The 22,195-nt window shown below is 40.2% G+C and overlaps 1 protein-coding gene across 1 annotated transcript in view; it reads left to right on the top strand.

Annotated features, from left to right (window-relative positions):
• COL25A1 (collagen type XXV alpha 1 chain) overlaps positions 1-22,195 on the top strand; it is a 203,092-nt gene that overhangs the window by 80,285 nt on the left and 100,612 nt on the right. The window contains exons 6-9 of the mRNA XM_065596206.1: positions 673-744; positions 1,685-1,792; positions 5,657-5,692; positions 20,746-20,772. Coding sequence (XP_065452278.1) covers positions 673-744; positions 1,685-1,792; positions 5,657-5,692; positions 20,746-20,772 — 243 coding nt within the window. The remainder of the gene's footprint in view (positions 1-672; positions 745-1,684; positions 1,793-5,656; positions 5,693-20,745; positions 20,773-22,195) is intronic.

The following is a 22,195-nucleotide window of genomic DNA, read 5'->3' as shown; positions in this document are numbered from 1 at the left end:
TTTTGGTTTGTAGATGAAGTTTTGTTATAACCGTGCTTTATTAAGACATACAGGAGTATGGAAAATGTCAAAGTACTGTTCATCAGGCACCTAATGAGCACAGGCAGATTCAATTATCTGTTTATGTGTCATGCACCAGTAGTTTAAACTGTACCCTTGCAGATACACTTTGAAAAATGTGTAAATGAAGCCGGAAGGATTTAAACAGTCTAGGTATGCCTGGACTTCAGATATCATTAAAATGGAACCATTCTTCATGGCACAATATGCTGGTTGGAAAATCTGACTGAAAATTGAATTGGTGCTTTGTCTATGGAATCTTTGCTGAAGGACCACCATGTAAGAAATGTGCTGATTTTATAGCCCTAGGATTATAAAATGTTGATGAACTCAGAGATGCCTAGAAGATTTGCTGGGAAGAAAACTTGTGTTATGTTACCTTCAATCAATCCATAAATAACAAAGCTTCTATCTTGTATCCTGTCAATCTAGATGTTAACTCCTTTAAAAGAAAAGGCACAGATTTTATCAGACACAAGCACCAGTTTATATTATATTAGCTATTATAAATCTAATGTACATATCTTTATTTCTTTCTTGGGGCCTTCTGATGTCTATTCTTCAACTCTCTCATCTCTGAACTTCAACCTTTGACCTCACCTGCCTGATCAGATGGTGTTTCCTAAAATCAATCATGGGTTTCTCTCTGCTGATCAGCAGCTCATTAAACGCCGCCTCATTAAGGTAGTGCTTAATCTCACTGGAGTCTGGTTCTTCTTTACATTTGAATATTACTCTATACTGTACTTTTTGTCATAAGCCTTCTTTTAGTGGGTAATTAATCTGAAAAATGTCTTGGAGCCAAATCATTTTTCGTGAAATGTGTTTGTGTAAAATAGCAGTGGAAACTACACAAAGCTTTGCTAAAAAGTTCATAGTTAAAATTCAGCCAGTGAGGCTTCTTACAGTAGTTTGCTTTCTGGAAACTGAATAAAAAATGCTATTTTTTTAAAGGAAAGAAATGTGTTTTGACAATTTGTAAATTAAGTTATTGCAAAATCAGTGTATCTAAATCATAAAAGTAGCCACTTACTTATCATTATCAAACTGCTACTGAAAACAGATAAAATATAGTATGCAACTTTTCAGCAAGGCAATTATATTTCACCATCATTTTAGAATTCTACCAGTGCTCAATTGTTGAGCTTTGCAAAATTACTTTGAAAATATAACAACTCTCAGACAAACCTACTCACTCAGTCTTTGCTATGAATCTATGATCATGATGATCACAAAGTGAAAATTATACCTGCTCTTCCAAATCAATTACTTGCTTTGGGAAACTGGGTGAGTAGAGTTTTGCAAGGCAATACTAACCATCAGTGTAAATCCTGCTATTGGACACGCAGTTTCGGAACTTGAGCCTCACTCTTTGTGACTGTATTGGCTGGTTGCACCGTACAGGTGCAGCACACTAGTCTTCTGAGGCAAAGTGCAATCTCTGCCATAAGAAATGAAGAAGCTGTTTAAGACCCATCTCCATCTATGATCAAAGTAAGCATCCTGCTCAGAGCAGCTATTTCAGCCCATCAGGAACTTGTTATAGGTAAATCGGTGCCTTTTCGTGGGGCTTTGTACATCTGAAAACAACTTTCTGATGATGATTTTGTTGACTCCTGTTCAGGGTGATCAAGGACAAGCTGGACCCCCTGGTCCTCCAGGGCCACCAGGACCCAGAGGTCCTCCAGGAGACACTGGCAAAGATGGCCCCCGAGGGATGCCTGGAGTACCGGTGAGTTAGCCTAGAGGATATAGTGGCATCACTGTGGTATATGAGTGCTTTACAAGCATGAATAAATTTAAACTCAGAAACACTCCTGTGGGATGGGAAATATTATTATTCACATATTATCAATGGAAAGCGGAACCATAGGCAGGTTATATGACATGCTTATGGCAACACAGTCAGTAAGTAGCCGGGCTGGGAACAGCATCCAGATATCATGACTCCCAGTCGTGAAAATTGCTTCCCCCGGTTCCTGACCTTTCTGAATTGTTCCCTGATATTCTAATTATTGCAGTGCTGGGCAGCCTCTTTGCAAATAAGAATAGAATGTTTCCACACAGCCCCTCACTTAAAGCTAAACTTGAATCTAGGTTATTGTGTGTTTGATTTGACTTCTGGTTCCCTAATGACGATTAATATTTTTAAAAAATGAAATTAGAGGAAACAGATTATTAAACTCTGTACACTATTCTCAGAGCCTGATTCTGCCATCCATACTCAAGTTGAGCAGTATACTGCTCCTCAGAAAGTCCCATACATTTCAGTGGCGGTACTCACAGGCATCATTTGTTTGGGAGGAAGAATCAGGCCTTTAGCTTTTTGGCATTTTATTGTTGGAGGTCTGACAAAACTTTTTTAAATTAAAACATAAATACAAAAGTCACTTGGCCCTATTTTTAACAAGTCTTGGAAATGCTCATGATTTTACATTTTTGTGATGTACTAAACTCTTTAGGTTTATTTTAAGGTTATCACCCCCCCCACACACACACTTCCATTTTCATAGTCCTATGGGACATAAAATCAACATTGTGAAGGAAAATTCATGGTTCCACATGTGAGGCCAGGGCAGAAAGACATAAACGTTTCCTAAAGAGTCCTTTTTTTGGTAAAAAGTAAAACCAAAAGGAAAATACATCCAAGCTCATGTTCTGATCTCATTCTGAGTGCCTCATCCTACATTATATTAACTGTATAAAATTATAGAACATAACTTAACAATAATAGTTCAGCTCTATTAAAACTTCTTTGGAAAACCCAACAAGACCTGGCATTTAGAAGTCTGAGTCCAAAAAACCTTGCAAGAGTTGCCTTGAAAACCTTTGGTTAGAAGAACACTGTGAAAGGTTGTATACATCTGCTGCCTTCCATTCTTTAAGGTTCATCTCAGCCACCCATTCACTTCTGCCAGTGATGCACTATCCCTGCATTGTCAAAAAGAAACTTTGGACTTCATTTTGATATCCCTTCCCCTGGTACAACTCCACTCACATAGTGGAGTTACTCCTGCGTTACAGTTGTGTAAGTGAGATCAGAATCCTCTGTCTGACTCCAATACTATAATTTTCTCTGGATAATGCACAAGAGGCTGGGGAAGGTCAACAATGATGGAGAGCGAGACTGATTATAATGTGACTTGATTTTTGCAAAGGGAGCAGAATGAGAATAAGTAGGCACAGGGACTGATTTACCCTTTTATTTCTGCAGTCCTTACAAGCCACAGTGAAGGCACTTTAATGGGACAGTCTGTGAAACCTTACACTTATACTCCTCTATACCTGTGGATAAAGGCCTTCAATTCCTAGGGCAGTCAATACGGCACTTTTAACAAACACTAAGTTGACACGCACAAAAATAACAGTTGAGAATAGTTACCTGCAGCAACCATTTACTATATGCACAAATTGCTTCCTACCCAGTGGCAAAGCATTCATCAAAGATGGAACAATTTAGCGACAGTGTGTCAATGTCAGAGAAAGCTAGAATGTCTGAGAACTATTCCATTTCCTTTTCTAGCATTCTGTGTAAATAAACCATTTAGATATTGTTCAGGTGTATGTAACATCAGTGTTTTCTTATATTTTATTTAGGGTCCTGAGGGCCAGATTTTCAAATGTATTCAGGTGCCTAAAAAGATGCAGATAGGCACCTAGTGGGATTTTTCAAAATCCTAAGTGGGTTTCCAAGTGAAGTCAGTGGAACTTTGCAGAATCAGCACCTTGCAGGACTGGACCTAGTCAGATGATGACCTAGTTAAATTCTGTGGGTCTCCCAAGTTATGCAGCAGCAGAGGTTGCCACAATTCAGAGATAAGCGCTCCCTCACTAGTTACTGCTGTATGTATTTGGCTGAGGCTGCCCTCTTCCCAGAGCAGACATAAACTCAGCCCTCGGGCTCATGGGAATGACATTTCCTGATTTCTGCTCAATGAATCCCTGGCATCCTGACACCAGGGCTTGTTCTTCTGTGGCTGACTGATTTATATTTAGTCAGACAGGAAAGAGTTGTAAAGGGGCTACATGGCCTCTTCCTGACTGACACCTTTGTTTCTGATATTTGAATACAAATGGATCTTTGAGCTGAAGATTCATCTTCCTTGTCTCACACATCCAACAAAGCAGTGATTAGAGAGTGTAAGAAAAGAGACACTGCAGAATTCCAGGCTAGAAGACACAGACCCCTCCACCATCAGCAAACTCCATACTAGAGCAACCGTTAATGAGATCAGCAATGTGCCCTCCTCTGCAACTACGTGTATTTAAAAGAAAACTGGCCAATGATGGACCGGCCTTATCTTATCTTCCCACGTGAAACGGCCATATTGGACAGTTGCACCAACACCTAAGTTTCAGTACCGCATGCATCCTCAGAAGGGAATGGAATGAGAAATCAGGTTTCACTGCAGCTACTCTGGGGCTTTCTCAGTATTTATGTCCCAGAATACAACAACGTGCTTCTGAAACTCTAGCGTCATTTAAATTGGGTGCCTCTGGCATGCTCTGAGAAAGTTTGAAGCAACTCTGTCTCTGCTTTGCCTCCTTTACATCTAATAAGATTAGATAAAACCCATCAGTTTTGTGACACAAAATAGAGTGTCTTCTTTACCACTGCAGAGCAAATGAAAAGGTTCCTATCAGTCAGCAGAACAGTAATTCCTCTTCTGACCTACTCAGTGTGAGACCGAGTTTGGAAAAATTCTAGGTTGAGATTTTCAAAGCCAACTATGGGATTTATCAATACAACTCTCATAGAAATTAATAGGAGAGGTGTGGCTTTGAAAATATCAAGCCTAGGTTTTTTTTAGCAAAGCATTAATTTGCAAAGAGACAAGGTGGGTGAGGGAATCTCTTTTATTGGACCAACTTCTGTTGGTAAGAGAGATAAGCTTTCAAGCTTACACAGAGCTAAGATCAAAAGCTTGTCTTTCTCACCAACAGAAGTTAGTCCAGTAAAAGATATTCCCTCACCCACCTTGTCTTTCTAATATCCTGCAACCGACATGGCCACAACATCACTTACTTTGCAAAGTCATTTATAAACCTACTCAAGTGTAGCTGTAAATTACTTTGAATGACAAAAAAAGCAGGTCTTGGGATACATATGCAAAACAACATTACTTCATTTTCCTTTAAAACTGCAGTTTGCTGGGAAGGACTGTTGTCTGTTCATTAGAACTGGAAGACAGGATATTTGGTACTTAAGAGATCTTGAATTAAGAGAATTATCCCATTAAAAGATTGAAAAACAACTAGCAACTCTTCGAAGCCCATCATGTTACCAGGAAGAATTTTTACCTGCCATTTTAGCAGCCAGTGATCATAATAATATATATATCCATGCAGCTGTCACGTGCTTCAGTAGGTATTTTGGTGTAATGTAGTTAATAGACATTTTAATGTTACTAAGCAGGGAGTGAATTAGGGTGACCAGATAGCAACTGTGAAAAACAGGACAGGGGGTGGGAGATAATAGGCGCCTATATAAGAAGAAGTCCCAAAAAACGGGAATGTCCCTAAAGATCGGAACATCTGGTCACCCTAGAGTGAATGTAAATAACATTATTGATATAAATCCAATTTGTTTTTTAAGGGAGAGCCAGGAAAACCAGGTGAACAAGGGTGGATGGTAAGTACCTTTATTTCTTCTGTTTCTAGTTCACTAAACAGTTATAAAAAGTACCTTTATGTTCTCTTCATAATTAATAACTCCCAAGAGTCTTATGATTTTGTTCTACTTAACCCTTTTTTGTTACAAAAGTGTATGGATCCTCCTCTGTAATGAGAGCATTGAATTATAGATCTCCTCCTATGCACAACAGGCTGACTCTTAAGGCCAGATTCTTCTCTCAACTTACAGAAGCAGAAGGGAACCCAAGCAGCTGGTAGCACAGCACAGAAAGGAGAAAGAGCCAGCCGAGTTGCATAATACTCCACTCCCAGGGAGTCCCCATATATGTCCTCCCTTCAAAGCTTAATTATTGCCTCTTGCCCACTTCTTTAGAGAGCCCAACTCTCACCTGGCTCTGTGGTGACAATCCTGGCCCCTTTCCCTGATGGAACAATAAAGAGGAAATGCTGCACACTGAAATTCACAGGGTCTTCTTCTCCCTATGAGTTTTTTCCCCATATATCGGAGCATCTGGCCCTTAATTCAGTAGTCAAGGGAATGCATTTTTTATGAGTACAATGATCTGGGAATAGATGTGTTCTGCTGCACCATTCAATTTAAAATAAAATGAGTATGATCACTTTTAACCCCCACTTCAACCAATGAGCCGGTGAAAGAGTGACTGCTGCCCAGTGCACATGTGATATGTGGTCCATACACTGTTTTTTGTCCTTTGAGGTCTCCTCTCACAGTGCTGGCCAGGCCCAACCTTATTTTCTTATGAGAGCTGACAAAATCACAGCCCATGGCCCTTTTGGATTTGTGGATCTCTAGAAGCCCTGGGTAGCAAGATAACAGGGGCAGTAATCAGACACAAATTTGATTGCTTATAGTCTGAATTTCTGAAGTTTTGAGCAGAAATGGTGTTACTTTACCTTGAAAAACTTCAGATTATTTTGGATGGCAAAAGACACGTATTCTTAGAAGCTGATGAACCTAAGAAATGTCTAGGCTCTGAAATGCCCTGCTGCGAACAGGCAGTTAAAGAAAATCCTATGGCTTGTTCATTTGAAGATAATGGTTAAAGAAAAAAGAGTACCACCCAATGTTCTAATCAGTTTATTTTTTTTCTCCTTCCCTCTTCTGTTTTTCTGATTGCCCATTGATTATAATGTGTATAATAGCTGTGGGTTTGTTTTACATTTGCTTTAATACTGTTCTGTGTGCTCTCATTAATACACTGTGGACCAGATTCGCTCAGGCTCTGTAGCAGTGTCTTCTAGTACAGACCTTGGCACAGAATCACCAGAGGCAAAGTCTACCTGGATGAGGTTTGCTGCAGTGCAAAGTGCCTGCAACCTCCTTGCCACTGGTTCAGACAGAGCGGACCATTCCAAAAATTAGGTTCCGTGGGATTACTCTGCTCATGTGAATAAATGCTACAGGATCAGGCCCTACACTATTTCAGTGGAAATAGGCACACCTACCTCATAAGGACTTTATGTTGATAAAGTGCCTTGATATCTTCCCATAAATGTGAGAAGTATTATTAGAATGGGGGAAACTAAGGTTCCAATCTTTGCAATTATGGACAAACAACTGCAGGGCACAGCTTGAAACTACTTAGCTTTGCTAACTATTTTCTCCTCTCACAAATAGTCAGTCTTGCAGCCTTCCAAGTGGAATAACACTTCACAGAGAGGGATTGTTGGGAGATAATGAGATGATAGCAAGTCTTGGCAGCCTGTGTGTCTGTGTTCACCCACAGCATACAGTTATCTCACAGCAGTTGCACACCATATTGTGTGTTACTCCTTACATAGTTATTATGGCAGAGGTTTCATCACAATAGTTCTCAAAATGAACCCTCCCTATACTTTCAAAGTGTATTACAGAGACACTGTCAAGTCATATAAGGTCTGAATTCACACAGGCTTAAAACTTGATTATTATAGTAACAAATATAATTGTTATTTAGAAGCACCAATTAAAAAAATCTTCACACACACTTTCCCTCAGTTTGCTTGCATAACTTTTCTTACCTTTAATGAGAGTTATTCAGGCATGCTGAAGTAAGGACAGATTGGAACTAAAATGCGATTGGAGCATATAGACACAGTTTTCATATATGTGTAAGGCCTAGAGTGAGTCACAGTGACTTTTTAAATATTATTCACATGTACATACAACTCATTGGATGTATTAAATTCTTATATGTAATTTTAAAACAATTCATGCTTCTGTATGCAATAGTTTTAAATCATTTTAATGTAGCTGGATTCCTGAGACTAATTTTCTTCAGTTAAATGAGAGGTCCACTGACTTCAATGGAGTTATAACAGTTTACACCAGCTGATGGTCTGCTCCATTTTACTGAAAGCTCTTGAACAAATAACAATGATGCATTGACTGATAAAGGAAAAACATACTTCAGATGAAATCAGTAGGGCAGTTGTTATTACAATGCCACTCCTCACCTTAGCTGGAGGGAGGTTTGGTTAGACCAGCTTGGGGATGGCCAACCCCTGGTTCCAGAGAGGCATAGGAGAGGAAGTGCTTGTGCTCAGACACGCAGGAGCTTAGTCCCCACTCTCCCAGGTGCCTCAGAATGAAGGTGGGAATGTCCCTCAAGGAGAGAGAAGGGGTTCTCTGCTTCTCATTGGTCAGTGGGAGTGATAGGGGAATAGAGGGAGCCAATGAGCTCTTACAGGCACCCTCATTTCAATGGAATGATGCCCCATAAGTCTTGGGGCCATCTTGAGGCTATTGCTGCCCCCCCCTTCCTATTGTTGAGATACTATTGATTTCAGTTTCCTAGATACTGTGGCTCTGACTTATTGTATCTTCTGTACTGGGAAAGTGTTTTTTCCGTTAGGGCCAAATTGGCAGGATGTCAAGGATGAGAGGGTCACTTTCCTTGCAGCATCATGGAAGACCAGTTTTAGGTGAAAAGGAATGAGAATACAAATATTTATTTAGTTTGTCACCTCTTGTGTCTTGGGTCTAATACAGATAAAAGTTAAAAGTCAGTTCCTGGAGGTAAATCTGAGTAAAAGGCCCAGGATATAACTAATTGTCATTTTTGTATATCTGAAGAAAGGAACACTATGTCTTCTGAGACTGAGGTAACCCTCATTCCCCCTTGAGTGTGTGTGGGGTAGGGAGAAGATTCAGGGGTGGGCTGAGTTGTAAAGTTAGGCTAAAGTGAGTCAGCTCTGAATTATTGGTTAGCTGGTGTGTGGCTATTTACCTCCATACTGAACTAAGTAAAATGCCTGGTATGTGAGGGGGTGGGTGGATTGTGCCCCTTCCAACTGCCACACTTGAAGCCTGCTGCTTACTATCCATCCCTGTTGTCTGTGTTTTATTTGCCTGTGTGTCCTGACCAATATGTTGTACAATCTTTAATACCCAAGAAGTGGTCCCCATTATTTCCTTCTCATTTTCAGAACTGAGAATAAGAAATTGAATTGCTGATCATTTTGTACCAGGAGTTAGAATTTCTGGTTGCAATCTAATGAGTGCCTCATTTGTGGTTTGTGACAGGAAACCTCAACTCTGGCACTGAAATATTAATGTTCTTATACTATTTTTTATGAATACTTTGCAGTCTGCATTTGGAGTGTTTAAACACTTCTTAAAGCATTTTGTGTCAAGTTCAGCGGTACGTGCCAGCTGCTTTGTGCCACATCAGTGGCACAGAGCAGCTGGACACCTGGCTTTACAGTCAAGTAAGCCAAGCTTACAGCTGTTTTGCATCCCTAGAGTAGTGCAAAGCAGGCAGAGTGTACTGGTGGTAAATATGGACCTTTGCTTTTGGGATGCAAAAAGTCTCATGCTACAATAATCCTCCCCAGTGCAAAACCACCCCAAGCTACATATAAAGTCTGTAGGATTAACAACTTTGCGTTTATCCATTTTCACTGGGCAATCCTTCTAGAAAACATGACCTACATGTTGTTGTTTTCAGATATGCAAAATAAGGGCCTGATCCTGGAGTCCTCTCTCATAAGAAACTGTCACCCTTGAAGAAGACTGCAGGATCGGACCCTGAATTCTCAAAGTGACAGATCTTGAAACTGAAAACCTATTAATTTTCATATGGAGAAAAAGAAAATAATCTAACTCTATGAAATAAACTTAAAGGGGATGTCAAAACAGAGACTGTGAAGTGCTATTAGTTTAAAGTTTGGTGAAATCCTGAGGGGTAAATCGTCAGCTGATGTAAATTCCCACAGCTCCATTGATTTCAGTGAAGTCTGCCCTGAAGTCAGTGGAGCTATGGGAATTTACACCAGTTTAATAATTTTGCTTTTATACATGTAGGATATAGACAAAGCTGTAATGCACCATTTGTGCCATTCTGGCAGTGTAGTCAATATAAATCCTGGATGAGGTTAGTTTAGAATTAAGTTGGCTACAATTTGCAACTTAAGAGCTAAAAGTTGGCAGTCAAATTTTCAGCCTATAAATCCTGAGGCAATTATTCCTTCCTCCAACACAAATCTACGTGGCTGTTTTGAGTTGCTAGTGCTAGTGCAGTAAGAATGCCAGTCATTGGTTTTTCATCCTTTTTAATATGTTTCTATACATCAAGCCTCTGCATGTTTCAATTTGGCATCTCATATGAAAATATAGTATGTGTTAGTATGCTTTTGTATGTTTTAAATATACCTCAAGGATCTCTAGTGTTTGTGAGTAAACTAGATTTAGTTGTTTTTCAGAATGGATAATTGTCTCTCTATTTTGGAAGGAAAAAAACATGTAACTAGTTAAGATACTGAGGTGTTAGGCCAAATTTTCAAAGATCTGATCAACAGGTAAGCTATACAAAACATATGTGCACAAATTGTGTGTGTAAGCCAGTAAATGAGAAAATTAAATCAGTTTGCATGTGTAAATATGCAAATTAAGGGTTTTGTAGGAGCAACAGATGTACAAATATTTTGCATGGTTCATATGGCCCAAATTCTAAATGCTTAACAAATTATGCACTCTACAAATGCAGTACATTTTCAGTACATTAGTACAGAATAGTGTACAGTCATACAGATGTACTATAATATCTCAGTGGAATATTTAAGGGCTGTTCCACAAATAATGAACATTTTGGGCTCTATCCAGCTGATATTTTCTATAGCTTTCCAAAATGAGAAAACTGCTGAAGATTAAAGGTGCTGGATGCCCAGCTGGCCAACTTAAGTCAGATGGTCTCTGTCTACTGCAAAAGTCCTTTCTCTCCCACCAAAAAAAAAAAAAAAAACCGCCCAAACCTGAGCGACAGCATGTTGCAAAAGAGGCATGTAACAGGCAAAATATACTTGCCTTAATTGCAATTTGTTCAGGCAGACAAATTCCCTATTCTTGTGAAAAATATCATCATAGCTTTAATGATCACAGATGATCAGTTCTTGGTGCTAATCTCATCCCAAAAATAGCACCTCATATGGAATAGCATGTGTAGCATCAGACTGGAGTATTTGCTCTGTATTTACTCAGAGGATGAATGCTACTACTGAATTATCAGATCTGCTTTCTGCAGTACCAGGACTTTATCGGGATGTTTTACTATCCTGAAGTGGATTCCTGGAGGCATCTAATCCTTTTAGTTCTAGCTTTTGTACTATTTATCACTGAGCTCCTTCAGTGCTATCAGTTAAAAAAAATCAGTTTGGGCATATTTCTTTCCTGTATGTCTTTCTTTCTATATCTACATGACCTATTCTGGAGGAGCAAGTTCATGAAAGAAGGAAAAGGCATGTCTCCTCACTTCCTCCTTCTGTTGATACCTCCACCCATGCTCTCCTCCCGCCCTCCCACCCCCGCCCCCGCCACGTGTTTGACATCTTGCCCCTCCTGCTGGCGTCTTCCATCCCAATTCTTTAGTGTTCCATATTTTCCCCTTTCATCCCTAGTCTACACTTACCAGTCCTCCTGTCCTCTGGCTGCTCAGCCCTGGCTCCTCCAGTTGGGGCTGTCCCTGCTTTTGCCCTTCCTTCAGTCAATGAAGGACTGAATTCACCCCAGTTCTTCCCTATGTGATCTGCCTTTAACTCACTCATTCTGTTATCCTCATGGACCAGCAAATAAAATGGAAGGCAGTTAACTAAGTATGATGTATGTTAACATTTAACTGATTCTGAAAGAATCTTTTAAAATACAATGGATATTTTTACTTTCTTTATCCACTTGGGACCCTGAGAATGAGTTAACAATATCTTTCTTTGTCAAACTAAAATTTTGAGCCATATACATGAAATCACAGCGGGACAGTGGAGAATTTTTGTTGGTATTTTTTAAATTACTATTCATTTAAAAAAAGTTTTAGGAGAACAGTTTTGGCACATCACCCTTTACATTCGTAAATTACTCTCTTGTTCTAGAAATTTTGAGTTTTACTTTAATTCACAAACTGTGTGGCATAAACGGATGAAAATCTATGCACATAAACGTCAAAGGGAAGTTTTGCAAACATCGGGGAACCTAAACTGACCCAAAAAAGGAACCAAAGTTGAAATGTTGAAGTCATGATGCAAACCAAATTAAATGGTAAAATGTTATCATCACTGAGCCAGATCCTCAGCTGGTATAAACTAGCATTTCTCCACTGACTTTCTTGAAGCTATAGCAATTTACCTCAGCTCAGGATGTGACCCATAGTTTAGTTCCAAGAGTATATTGGTCAATTTTTAATTATCTCCTCTGTACTTGTGTTATTATCAAATAGAATGACACTTACATTTTCTGGGATGCCATAGCAACAGAGATCTGCTGAAGAAAAGCACTATATGAAAACTAATTAATTGCTGCTGTTGTTTTTTCCATCAGTGAAAACATATAGCATTCAGGCCACTACTTAATCAGAATTTATGTGAAGTTTCCTATCTGATAATTAGCTTGTTTCTTACTTAGCTATTGTTTTATCCAGTTGACTTCACCAGTACTAAAGCCAAATGCAGTTAAACATAAATACATGCTATAAGAATGAATTACCACTGCATGGGGCAAGTCTCCTTTTGGAGCCATACAGGACCATATTTTCAAAACTTCTTCATGTGCTCATTGTGCATACAAAACAGGATCAGTGAAATCCTGGCTCCAGTGAAGATAATGACAAAACCTTCATTGACTATGCAGCCTAGATTTCACCCCTTATATAAGATTAGAGCTTTACACTGTCCCCTGGTTCAGATTTCTATTTCAATTTTTCTGCCCTCAGGCTGGCAGGGGCTGGAAGTTTTGTAGGGCGAGCATACAGGGAGCAACAAAATGTGTACTGTCTCTTTAAAGGAGCAGCAAATTTGTGAGGTTTTGCAAGTGTTCCAGTGAGTGGGACTGGACACTGCAGGGGAGACGGTTTGGGGAATATTCAGGGCTGGAAGGGCTCTTAGTGTCACCTTGCAAGTAATAACTAGGCTGTGAGCCAGCTGCTGCTGGTATCAGGGCCCTGAGCCAAAGCTGCACAGCATAGAGTCACCAAGGGTTACAGGGCAGACGGTGACACAGCCACTTACTGGTCTGTGTTGAAACCTCAAGCATCACACCAACATGCAAGTAGGTAACAGAGGAGTTTTTTAAAGTCACAGTATCACACTTTGATACAATTATTTATTGCCATTGAGAGGTGTTTTACTTCATTATGTTTTAAAAGCATCTAATGTAAATATGCTTCAATAAGCAAAAGCACTCACGTGTCCTTTACTTTTTCATTACGTTTTCTCATTTGGCATTTACATTCGCTATCCATGAAATTTGATATCTTGTAAAACAAATCATCTGTGCTATACCAGACATACAAATAAAAATGGTCAGAGTTCATATTTCTTACATTTCCTTGAACATTAAACATCTAGGTAATTTGAAATTGGATACAAAAACACCTTGAGTGATTCTTCCTAAAATATTACAATCTGAAATTACTTTACTTTTGAACTACATTGTAATATTTACAGAACAGATTTATATATTTCCTCCTCACTATAACACTTTTTCCTGTTCTGTAACTTGCTAAAACACACATAGTTAACAGACTGTGCTTAAAAATATTAGGACAATATAATGATTATACTGTTCTTTCCCCCACTTTTTCATTTTAATAGGAGAGTTGGCTGTGTAAGGCAGTTCAGAAGAAAATCCTGGTCCCACTGAAGTCTATAGTTTTGCCATTGACTTCAGTAGCACCAGGATTTTACTCCCGGTGTTTACTAACCAGGGAACACCCAAGTATCAAATCATCGGACACACCTCCATTGGTTCATCTTTGCTGTTCTCAACCCTAAGGAGACAACTCCAGAGACCAATTAAATTCACAAAGTAGTGATTAAAGCCAATCTGGAAGTCTTCTGGCTTTTACATGCACACTCACAAAAACCTGTTGGGTCACCTTATCCCAGGATATCCCATTTTCCACTGGCATCAGATGGATGCATGTGCAATATGTTGTACACACACGTAGGCTACGTCTTCACTACCTGCCTGAATCAGCGGGTAGAAATCGATCTCTCAGGGATCGAATTATCGCGTCTCGTTGGGACGCGACAGTCGATCCCCGAATCGACGCTTGTACTCCTCCACCACAGGTAGGAGTAAGCACTGTTGACGGGGGAGCCGCGGAGATTGATTTGCCGCCATCCTCACAGCGGGGTAAGTGGGCTCGGATACGTCGAATTCAGCTACGCTATTTGCGTAGCTGAATTTGCGAATCTTAAATCGACACACTCACCCCCCCCCCGTAGTGAAGACGTAGCCTTAGAATCAGCTGCAGCAATCGATTAGCTTCCCCGCTGCAATTATACACAATTAGCAATATGAGAGTCTTGTGAACTACAGCCTCCCTCCAGTCTCTCATTCAGAACATATGTGCCAGTGGTTAGACTCCAGAAGACATTCTCAAACCTGTCTTCCATCCCTGGTAATGCTCTGTGTTACCTTCTGAGATATTAGCTAGCTAATTTACTCACTGTGTATCTTAAGATATTATACTGTTTAAAGAAGAAGCTTTACAAAGATTTTTATGGCCTCTGATTAGCAGAAGCTACACTTTTATTTTTATTGTATTTTAGCATTTTTCAGCTCCCTATTTTGTGCAGGCATTACAGCCAAGGTATTGAAAACTGACTGCTTCAGGTTAGCCTTCCCAGTCCACATTAGAATTTAAATAAAAGTGGCGTACTCTTCAAATGTGCTGAGCACCTGCAGCACCCATTGACTTAGTGGGATTTCAGGGAGCTCAATGTTTCTCAGAATCAGGCCACTTTAATTTAGGTTATGAAACATGGATTTAGGAGCCTAACTTCAGGTATCAGGTTTGAAAATTTTGGCCCAAGTCTCACAACAGGTCATTAAAATAGATAAGTATTATCATCCCAATTTGCACAGGGGATTGAGGCACAAAGAGATTAGTAGATGTAGATAAGCTACGTGAGCTTCTTCAGTATTAGTGGAAATAGAAATTAGGTTTAGGTCACTTGTCCCCAAGCCCTGTTCCTTAACTACAATAACATCCTTTCTGCTGCTAATGGTGATAGTGACAGTAGGCCAGATGCTACTCTATGCTAGACATGTGGAAAGTAGCAAAGTAATGTAGATGGGCCTTACCCTAGTGTGTGTTTCACCTGTCTCCATACACTGCAAAGGCTCCTGGGCTTGGGCGAAAGGTAGAACTGAGATGGGGAAGAGGAGAAGGTGCTCATGCAGCATATGCCTTTCAAGTTCAGCCAGAAATTCAATAAATAGCTACCCAGATATTATCCTGGTTGAATGTGCAGCTGCAAAGCACCACTGAGAAGGGTTTCATTGCAGCCACTAGCAGGGACCAGAACGTGGCTCCTGAGGGAGCTGTGCTATGGAAGGAAAAGACTTAGAATGCTGTTTGGAAAACTGAGCCTCTCTGCAGATGCTTCTGGAGCTATCCCAAGAGCTAAAAGGGGTCCAGTCCATCAGGTGGGCAACACAGCCCTCTCCCAATTCCAGGGAAAAAATGGGAAAATACTATACATTTTACATTCCGTTTCCTAGTTCCTAGTTTAGCATGTAGGGTAGCAAGTGCTCCCAATTACAGTCCTAATAAGAAAAAGTAATTAAAATCATTTCCCCCCTGGATATTTTACTTATGTGCTTATATACATATATTAGAGAGACAAGGTTGGATAGGTAATATCTTTTATTGGACCAACTTCTTCAGCTCTGTGTAGTTCAAAATCTTGTATCTTTCACCAACAGAAATTGGCCCAATAAAAGATATTGCCTCACCCACCTTGTCTTTCTAATATCCTAGGACCAACCTGGCTAAAGAACACTGCAAATATATATAGTATCAATCCTATATTATTCTAAAAGGGAAGGCTTCCAACATGCTTTGTTAGAAATTGTAGACAACTCATTAAAAATAGAATCTAAGGGAAGTCCAGAACATGCTAAAATTTTGGTATTTAACTAAGTCCTCTCCTTTGGTATATAAATGGCTACATTTCCATTGTTCTGCCTAGGAGACCACTGGAAGGTGGGTGGGGGAGGAATCATCAGTGGATCAGTTGCACAAAGTTTCCACATAGCTTTGAGTGCCAGATCTTCCCCAGTCCCAATGCCACAGGGCAATCCGTCAAAGGAATACTGCTCCCATTTAACTGAGCTCAGCAGTTTGGAAGTTCACAGGGTAAGAAGCGCCAAAGAGTCCTGTGGCACCTTATAGACTAACAGAAGTATTGGAGCATAAGCTTTCATGGGTGAATACCCACCTTCGTCAGATGCAGGGTAAGAAGCACTTGTCACCCTGAATAAATTGTGAGAGTAAAACTTTTGGGTAAGTTTTTAATTACAACTGGCATTTCTGAGCTTAGTGCTGGAGGCAGCCATCTTGCTGAAGAGTGATATAATCTCTGACTCAAGTAGTGTAAGAGCTCAATGGAAGAGACAGGAAAACAATTTCCAACCTGGTTTAATACAGGTTTGGGTTTAAGCGCCATAAAGAGAACACTAATAATGACATAAAATACTTAATTTTAAAATATCATCCACTATTTTCTTTGCACAACTGTTAATCCATTTAAAAAGCACTTTAGGAAGTATTTTACCATCTCTTCCACTGGGTTTGCATGCATTTAGACTTTATCTGAGCTAGGGTTTTCTTTCAATTGCTATTTCAATTCAGATTTCTTTCAATTGCCACTACAAGTTCAGTTCCATCTGATAGCAATGTCAGGAGCTCTATTGTGAAAATCACCAATGGAATTAGACACAATACTTAAAACCACCTGCCTGTAGCCCTGTCTATACTAGAGCTCCAACTACTACTGCCCCTGGTGGAGCTGGAGTGATGGTAGCAATGGTGGGAAATTCTAGGGAAAACGCCTAGTTTGGCACAGCCATAGGGTCACAGATTACATCACTTTTCAGCAGAGTAGAAGCCTCTGGCACTAGACACAGAAATGCCCCAAATATAATTAATAAATTCACATTTCACAGTTTATTCCTGGAGATAGCAATAATATATTAATGATATTAACTTCTATTTAAATAGTCACTTTCTGCTGAAGGATCCCATATGGCTCTTCAATACCACAGTGAGAGATACCTTAGAAGAAACATAGAGAGATACCACTTCTAAAAGTATGTACATAGAGCACCACTGAAATGCAGCTACGTTTGTGATGGAGGTCAGCAAAGAACAGGAGCACCACAGTTGGGGGAGGGCAAATTTTGCCAGAGATCCCACGCCAAACCCTTGCTATAACAGTACCATGGGTTTTTTAAGCTGTCATCCAAATTTTTTTTCACCCTTCCAATCTGGACTAAGGGTTCTTGGTACAGGCTTCCTTTAAAGAACTCATTGTTATGATGCTATTGTTTTCATTTTGGAGGTGTATGAGGCACTATACTGCATGTCTCAAGGTTTATAGGGGTGCTATTTTTGATAGCATGGTCAATGTAACAGTGTTTTTGATGGCCTTATTCCATTTCACCCCATGTACCTGGATCAGTCTCCCTCGTCTTGTGTACCAAGTGACCCGATTATCCTTTTTCAGACCCCTAATCAAAATTCAGGTCTTCAGTCTAGCTAATGCCTGCTCTGATGCTACCTTCCGCTATACTAATGCTTAAGCATTTAGGGCTCTATCAGACCTTCAGGCCACTCTCCTGCTTACAGCTGTACTGTCTGAGTGGGAGCTCCAGTATGCTTGGTGTGGCAATTGCTGTGCCCCTAACAGGGTGCACTGCAATGTGTGCTCTTTTCTGTGGTTAGCCAGCTCTGCTGGCCAGTACAGAGGGAGGTAGCGCCATGGCTCCAATACACCGAAGTCAGTGCAAAACTGCCATTGGTTTCAATAGAATGGTTAAGAGCCCTACACTGTAACTGTATTTCTTCAGGGCACACACTTTGTATATAAAGTGCCTCACATATCACAGTCATTATATAAACAATAATAATAATGTTCAAACTGGAAAAAATATGGTGTGCTCCCACTATTCCACAGTTTATCCTTTTTTATCAGCTATTAGGAGTAATGGGATGATGTAACCACCCACAGTACACCTCTCTATTTGAGTTACTTGATCCCAGTTATTAGAGGATGCTAACAGTTATCAAGTATGCCTGACACAGGAGAAGTGCAAGGAGCCCTTTTGCTCACTAGCACAGCTATGTGGAAAGCTGTAGCATTGCTGTAAGTAGCACAAGGGGAATCTGATAAGGGTGAGGGATTCGGCTGAGAGTTTCTAAATTAATGGGTGTCGTGGTGACTGGCACTAGAAAAGGTTTCTCTCCTTTTTCAATCTGGGAGAGAGAGAAATACACCTTATAAATTATCACCGTATGTTTTTATGCCCCTGACCGCTTACCCAATGTACTGCACTCAACTGGACACACACACACTATCAACATCCTACTATTTTTTCAACTTCACCTTGAAATTTCTTGCACTTTGGTGCCACCCACGATTAACAATCAAGAAACATGCATTCCTTCATTCCCACATCCAGCATTTCCCCCCTCTCGGCCACCAACAGACCTTATAACCAAACGCCAACCACTTAATGGAAATAAGAGCTGACTTACTCTACAGTTTCTTGAAATCTGTGGCCTGGAAGGACTTCTCCTCCAGCCTAGTAAACCAGATAGCAGTTCCGGCCACTGTCCTGATACTCCCCAGTGCTGAGCATACTCAATTCCCACTGAAGATTGGAAGCTGAAAGCACTCAGCACCTCACAAGTGGCTTTCCGCATCTCACAAGATCAGGCACTGAAGTCAACAGAAAGGAGGATGCTCAGAATATTGCACAATCAGGCCCTAATACTGCTCCCGTTGATGCCAATGGCAAAACCCACATAGTCTTCAGTGGGGCAGGATTGGAACCTAAATAATGAGCTATCCTTATTCATGAGAAATCCAATCCAGCAATGAATTAGTCCAGGGAATTAGTGCCTGAAAGTGATAGGGTTTCTGATGGTGAAACAGGAGAACATTCTATTTCTGTATGAGGCCTTTAAGTGAAAGCTTCAGCCAAAGGCACTAACCTAAAGTTTTCAAACTTGGATGCCCAAAGTTAGTCACATAAATCCACATGTAAAACCTACATAACTCCATCCCTACTGGCAATTTTAGGACTCATAATTCACCACCGTTGGAGCTCATCCATGCTAGCAATGGTGATGGCTGTGGTCACCCAACATCTATGAGGATGAACAGTTGAAAAGTGCAGAAGGTTATCGTGGCAGGGAGAGTGTGTTGAACAGAGCACATTCTGCACCATGGACGTTCCCATGGCCTCTATCTCCACTGGCCAGCGATGGGGTAAAGATCACACTTCGCTCTCTTGAGGAATGTTGTAATGGCTGTTCTTCCACTGTGTGCCAGGAAACTCCAGGAGGCATTGTGTCCCTTGGCAACCTCTGCCCTGCCTTCACAGCATATGCCTATAAAGCAAAATCCATCCCTATATTTCAGAACAGCATTTTCATTTTGCAAGCTGAGTGTCTAAACAACTCCAGTTCTGATACTGCTCCCCTTTTTGACTTGGGGCAAGTCACAAAGGGCTGGATTCTGTGTTCTCCTCCGTTTGCTTTGTGTCACTCAGGCAGCACAGAGACAATGGACATACCAGACTAGTAAAGAATTTCCCCTGCATTTGGATCTCTTCATGGGTATAAGGCTGGAAGAGGTGGCAGAACCAGCTTCTGCAACAGCTGTCCCCACCTCCCCTGGGCCATTGCCTGGGAATAGGGATACAGGAAGGAGTTGTGTTGGAGCTGGTCTGACTTCCTCCAGGACCAACTGACATGGATCTAGGAGCTGCACGATTTCCCTGCTGCCTCTCCTCTGCAGCCAAGCTCCATTTGGGTGGAATGGAGAATCCAGGCCATTGAAGTCCCATTGAAATCAACGGGACTTGAGCACATGTTTAATGTTAAGCAGATGTTTAAGTGCTTTTTTTAAGACAACAGCCCATTAACCTCTCTGATCATTTGTAAAATAGGGATAATAATGCTTCCCTACTTCTCAAGGGTGGTGTTAAGAATAATTGGTTAATGTTTTTAAACTGTGTTGAAGAATAAAAGCACTGTAAAAGTCCCACAAATGCTATGCCGATTTGCTCAGCTACTGGCCCTAGACTAAGAGAGGTGTGTGTTGGCGGGAGGGGGAGTTTATGTACCTTTTTTCCCAAAAAATGTTCATTGCTTAAATCTATCCCTTACACTGGCAAGCAAATATGTGATGTAGGTATTTAATTGTGGAGGCACACCTATTTCTTAGCTGATATCAGAAGCATAAAAGCCTTAGTTTCTAAATGCTGACACATTTGCAACTATAAGAAGAACCAGACAGAATGGAATATAAAAGATTAAAAAGGGGAAAATCTGATTTTTTCAGTGTGTAGTTAATGCTATTCCAAAAGAGAGGAGAAAAGATCCATTGTACATTTCCAGCAGAAAGTTTTACTTTTCCTTGATGTCCAAAACATTAGCTGGTTTCAGTCCAACATAAGAATGCTTACACAATAGGGCATTTTTAATTGGTCATTTAAGCTTAAATTGGCTACATTATTATGCTAATTACATTATTTTCCCTTTTCAGGGGCCTCAGGGACCTCCAGGACAAAAGGTATAGTATAAACAACAATACTGTGAAAGTGATTATACTTCCTAGTGCCAAATTGCAAGCAGGAGAGGTGAATGGAATTAGCTACTGTACACCACATTGAAGTAGTTAGTTTAGTCTGTGAATTTTGTTTTCCGAAAATACAACTACATAATGTGAGACACAAGATTTCTAATTTTGCCCATTATAGGAAATTCAGGCAATGCAGAGCAGACTGTTTTCAATCTGTCTGCTGAACTTGCAGGTTAAAAGGTCACTATAATTTTCTTTATTCAAGTACTGTATAACTATGAAACCAAACTTAAAACACTGTGAAAGGTGGGGGATTAAGTTTCAAATTGAATGCATGTCTTTACTCAAGTAGATCAGTGCCATATGACAAAAAAAATGACCAGAAGAAATAAAGGATGTAGGTGTTGCTGATAAATGGTGTTTGGTTGGCTGTATTCAGGTGGCCTGCCGGTGTCTTCCTATTTCTATGGTAACCTGACAACTGACTTCCTGTGAATGCTTTCAGCATTATTTAGACTCATCAGAACTGACTGCTGCAGTTTGATGGAATGAACCAAGGATTTATGGGATTGAACCATTAGAAAACTACTAAATATATCAGTAATAAAAACTAGTAGATGGCACTTTGCCAGTGTGTGACCCAATTATCATGAAGGCCAATTTTTTTGAAAAGTGATTGCAGAAGGTAAACAATATAGTCGAATATGTTTAATAAAAATCATGTAATGATTTAAAATCATCTAGAGAAAACCTAAAAATATAGTTATCCTTCACAGGTGGGAATGATATTATCATCTGTTTTTCTGTCTTTGAGACTGTCACAGGCACAGCATTCTTTGAAATGTGGGTTGTTTGCCATCAGTTAAAACAAAACATTTCAAACAAAAGAAGGTAAAAGCTACGAAGATGTAACGGCTTGATCCTGCACCATTCAAGTCAATGGGAGTTTTCCCACTGACATGAATAGGAGCAAGATCAAGCCCTAGGACTAAGGAGAGGAGCGTTGTATGCTTAGCAATATACCTTCTGATAGACACTGTGTGAAATTGTAAAGCTGCCCTACTCCCCATGTTGCATTTTAAAACTACTCCTTCAGACTTGGGAGGTACTTTAATAGCCTGCTTAACATCAGCAAAACCTCTTTTTTGGGGGTTGGAGGAGGGATGTTAGATCCCTTTGCGTGATTAAGCATATGCTAATTTTAAACCTGTTTTATTTATGCATGTTAGCATCTTATAATATAAGAAAAATCAGCAGATATCAATAAGGGAACAGTCCATACTGAAAAAACAGTTTATCAAGAGCCTGATGGCTTACCTCCCTTCTGAGCCTGTGCGCTGCCCTCTGTCTTTTGGGAGGAACAGCAAGAATAAGTGAGCGTTCACTAGTTCCTGGTTAGCATTCATGGCCTGCT

Source organism: Chrysemys picta, chromosome 5 (assembly GCF_011386835.1).
Source record: "Chrysemys picta bellii isolate R12L10 chromosome 5, ASM1138683v2, whole genome shotgun sequence".
Taxonomy (NCBI): Eukaryota; Metazoa; Chordata; order Testudines; family Emydidae; genus Chrysemys; species Chrysemys picta.
This window is presented reverse-complemented; position numbering and strand designations above follow the sequence as displayed.